This window comes from Olea europaea, unplaced genomic scaffold (genome assembly GCF_002742605.1).
Source record: "Olea europaea var. sylvestris unplaced genomic scaffold, O_europaea_v1 scaffold1149, whole genome shotgun sequence".
Taxonomy (NCBI): Eukaryota; Viridiplantae; Streptophyta; class Magnoliopsida; order Lamiales; family Oleaceae; genus Olea; species Olea europaea.
This window is the reverse complement of record NW_019228886.1, coordinates 57,933-59,371: the sequence shown is the minus strand read 5'-3', so window position 1 is coordinate 59,371 and position 1,439 is coordinate 57,933. Positions and strand designations below refer to the sequence as shown.

At 40.2% G+C, this 1,439-nt stretch overlaps 2 protein-coding genes across 3 annotated transcripts in view; one reads left to right on the top strand and one right to left on the bottom strand.

Annotated features, from left to right (window-relative positions):
• LOC111373647 (probable transcriptional regulator SLK1) overlaps nucleotides 1-784 on the top strand; it is a 2,519-nt gene extending 1,735 nt beyond the window's left edge. The window contains exon 5 of the mRNA XM_022996207.1: nucleotides 1-784. Coding sequence (XP_022851975.1) covers nucleotides 1-525 — 525 coding nt within the window. The 3' untranslated portion in view covers nucleotides 526-784.
• A 111-nt stretch (nucleotides 785-895) lies between these two features.
• LOC111373651 (threonine--tRNA ligase, mitochondrial 1-like) overlaps nucleotides 896-1,439 on the bottom strand; it is an 11,354-nt gene continuing 10,810 nt past the window's right edge. For both annotated transcript variants that reach the window (XR_002698988.1, XM_022996213.1), the window contains exon 20: nucleotides 896-1,243. Coding sequence is in view for 1 of the 2 variants with exons in the window: in XM_022996213.1 (XP_022851981.1) it covers nucleotides 1,148-1,243 (96 nt within the window). In the remaining variant the exon portion in view is untranslated. The remainder of the gene's footprint in view (nucleotides 1,244-1,439) is intronic.

Here is a 1,439-nt window from a genome sequence, read left to right as displayed (position 1 = left end):
TCATCAGTTTCAGGGTTGCAGAATGTACCAGCTACTGGCTTCTCGAATTCCCATGTGGCACAGCTGCAGCAGCAGCAGCAGCAGCATGTGCTGCAGCGTTCATTAAGTGGTAATGGTTTACTACTGCAAAATCAGCCACAGCCCTCTCACGGGACCCAAATATCTCAACAGCAAACGATCCAGCAATTGATGCAGGATGTGAACAGCAATGGCGGGGGCGGGGTTCAACAGCAGTCCCTTTTGATGCAGAGTGGAGGTCGGGATGGACTTGGTTTTAGAAACAGCCCTTCAGCAGCAACTACTTCGTCTGCAAATGGACAAGGCAATGTTGTTGGACACCCACCGAGCAGAAGCAATAGTTTCAAGTCTGCTTCAAATAATTTCTCATTTAGCCAAAAAGTATCAGATTTGCCACAGAATCTTCATTTATCGGAGGAAATGGTACAAGACATTGCCCATGAGTCCACGGAAAACGGGTTTTTTAACAGTGAACTCGATGACAGCATGAACTATGTGTGGAAGTAACGTAGTTTGCTCTGTTGCTAGCTTCTGGGGTCGGAACCTGACATATTACTTTTGTACAGATGTTGGGTTATTTAATCATTTTTTCTGTTTCTTCGCCTCGACTATGTTTTAGCTGCTTGTGTTTGCACTTTGATGTCTGTTTTACAATCTTAATCTTCTGGACTTTTCCCTGTCAAAACTTCTTGCAAGTGTAATCCACCGTCATGAATTTAAGGACGTTGCAAATTGGTTTTAATATGATATTTGCATCTTTCTTGAACTCATAAGTTTGATCATTTGGCCTTCTTGATCTTCGAACGTTAATTTCTTGGCATAAATTTTTCGCATACAAAGCATTTACCCGTTTATAACTACTAACTACGGCAAGACATAAGATTCATAATTCGAGGACAGTAATTAGAAACAAATTAGCAGCAAAACATTCAGATATCTTGGTAGATGCAGCCCCATTTGATCTAGCAAATTTAATTCAAGTCATAACATCAACATGGAAAGATGAAGAAATTAGTGGTTTTCAAGTTCTTTCTTTTGAATTTTCATTTTTTGGTTTCAATAATTCAAATTTTGAAATCACTCAGGCTATGCTTTCCAATTTCTGTGTCCTGTGAAAATATACCGCCTTCTACCGGAAGGCTTCCACTGCATCCTTGAAGTCTTTTAACAGTTCCTCGACACTCTTCACGGTAGAGTCATTATTGTCTCTCACTCGCACAGCGACCTACAAGAGTCAAGATGATAAAAACTTCACAAAGAAAATTCATTACAGCACCTATTAATGGTCAAGTTCATATAAGAGGATCAACACAGAATTTGACAAAATCCAGGAGCAACGCTCCAACATAAGTTGTTCCAAATAGAAAGCCAACGCTCAAACTTAAGTTGTTCCAAATAGAGTGCCAAAATCCCAGCCTGCA